General features: G+C 33.2%; 1 protein-coding gene across 1 annotated transcript; it reads right to left on the bottom strand.

The window, feature by feature from the left end:
• Window positions 1-512: 512 nt before the first annotated feature.
• Window positions 513-1,385, bottom strand: LOC148018672 (uncharacterized). Its single transcript, XM_087701065.1, has one exon. The coding sequence runs from the start codon at window positions 1,383-1,385 to the stop codon at window positions 513-515; it is 873 nt and encodes a 290-aa protein (XP_087557191.1).
• Between the last annotated feature and the right edge of the window lie 681 nt (window positions 1,386-2,066).

Here is a 2,066-nt window from a genome sequence, read left to right as displayed (position 1 = left end):
CTAAAACCTCTCTCACAAATAGCAATGCTCGAACATTGGACAAGAGCTACTTGACAAAGAGTAAGAACATTACGATAAGCATCCCTCCACATATTGTTGCAAGCAAGTGCTGAAGTTACCTCTGGTAATGTGAATCTTACCCAATCTCTAGAAGCTTGATGCTTAAAATTTCTAAATTCTTTCTTAAACTCATCAGCTTCTATCATTGCAGGGAATTCCTCTATATTCAACTTTTTGGGAAAACCATAAAATGAAGTTACTTTATCTATTTCTTGGATTCCATAGGTTTTTAAGGCCTTCTCTTGTATTGGATGTTGTGTAGGCACAAGTATTTTTAAACAATTAAGCACGTAATTATCTTCAAATCGAGAATTCAAGTTACTTACCACTGACTTGGCAAAAGCAACTTGAAATTCTAAGGCCCTATTAAAGTCTTCTCCATTAATTTTACGTTTTAAATCATGCTCATAAAACTTATTCCCATGCAAAGCACCTCTTAATGTATATAAATATCATTTTTCAGGCCCATAGTCTGAAAGGATATCATATCCATATATACCGACACTTAATGCATTCATATCAGGAGGAGGACAATCAATGTAATATTGTGTTATGGATATAATTTCATTCTTCACAAGACTATCTATAGTTGTGACATCTACAAAGTCCTTTTGAAACATTTGGCTTAATGTTGTTAAACCTCTTAAAATGTCAGCTAAGAAATGTAAGCAATAAACACACTCAAATTCAGCCAATTCTTCATAAATATGCAATTCCTCTTTTTTTGTGATCTCAAGTATGGCATCTAAAGACTTGCATACTCTACTAATGGCTCTATATCTACTTAACCATCTCACATCAAAAGTATGCTCAAGTCGAAGAATGGGACATGCCAAATCTTGTTGCATAGCTTGCAAGCCTTCTAATCTCTTTGTGCTAACATTGAAATAAGAAGCTATGGCATTAATAAGATTTTCTAGCTTTTTACAATAAGGCATCTCTTTTGCTACACTTGATATTGCAAGGGCACTACGATGTGCAACACAATGAATTGAAGTTAGAAATGGATTAACATGTTTTTTCAATAAGGCCTGAACACCATTATCCTTTCCTACCATTGTGGAACATCCATCGGAGCCAAAAGCAACAAATCTAGACAAGTCTAGCTTACATTTCTTTAGCTCACTAATAATAGCTTCAAACAAAGATTTTGCAGTACCATCATGCACACGTATAATGCCATAGAAACTTGTCTTGGGAATGCAATCTCTCTCAAGATATGATAAATAAATAACCATATGTCCATGTGAAGAGATATCATTGGACTCATCAATTAAAACACCAAACCATGGACTAGCAGAAACCTTCATTATTGTGGTTTTCATAAGATGTGATGCCATGCAATAGATCATTTTAGCACATGCCTTATCATCATTATAGAGACTAGTTGTATATGGTGCATGACAATCTTGCAACAAATTTATCATCTCAGGAAAAACTGAAAAATGGCAAATTTTGTTTAGCAATTAAATATGCAATTCTAAATAATGAAAGTAATGCCTCATCTTTGACTTCCCTTATTTTTTTAACACTCTTTTCAATACAATCTTTTCCTTCAAGCAAAATGGCTTCCATAGCAAACTTATGACAAGTCGTGCGAACATGGGATTTTAAGTTACTAATTTTAAAATTTATTGATCCCCCTTTTGAATATGCACTATGTGGATGAGGATATTTTAAACAATACTTACAATACATTTTTACTTCGTCTCTATCATAAACAAGCCATTTGAATTGGTCAAGCCAATTCTCTTGAAAGAGTAAACGTCCTTCTTTTTTTCTTTCAAGTTCAGCCTTATCTTCAAGTGAAATATTATCAAGTGATTCATTCAAAGGCAATACATTAATTGAAGATGACTCCACAATATTATTAGTGTTTTCTTTTACCTTTTTAGAAGGATGCTTAGTTATATGTTCAATCCCGACCCATGAAAGAAGATTTCCTTGTCTTTTTTCTCTTGATTTAGGTGCCATTTCTTGAAAATAAAAAGAGTAGTTTCGATCTT

This window comes from Lygodium microphyllum, chromosome 20, assembly GCF_053477565.2.
Source record: "Lygodium microphyllum isolate KBCC chromosome 20, Lygodium_microphyllum_v1.1.10, whole genome shotgun sequence".
NCBI lineage: Eukaryota > Viridiplantae > Streptophyta > Polypodiopsida > Schizaeales > Lygodiaceae > Lygodium > Lygodium microphyllum.
This window is presented reverse-complemented; position numbering and strand designations above follow the sequence as displayed.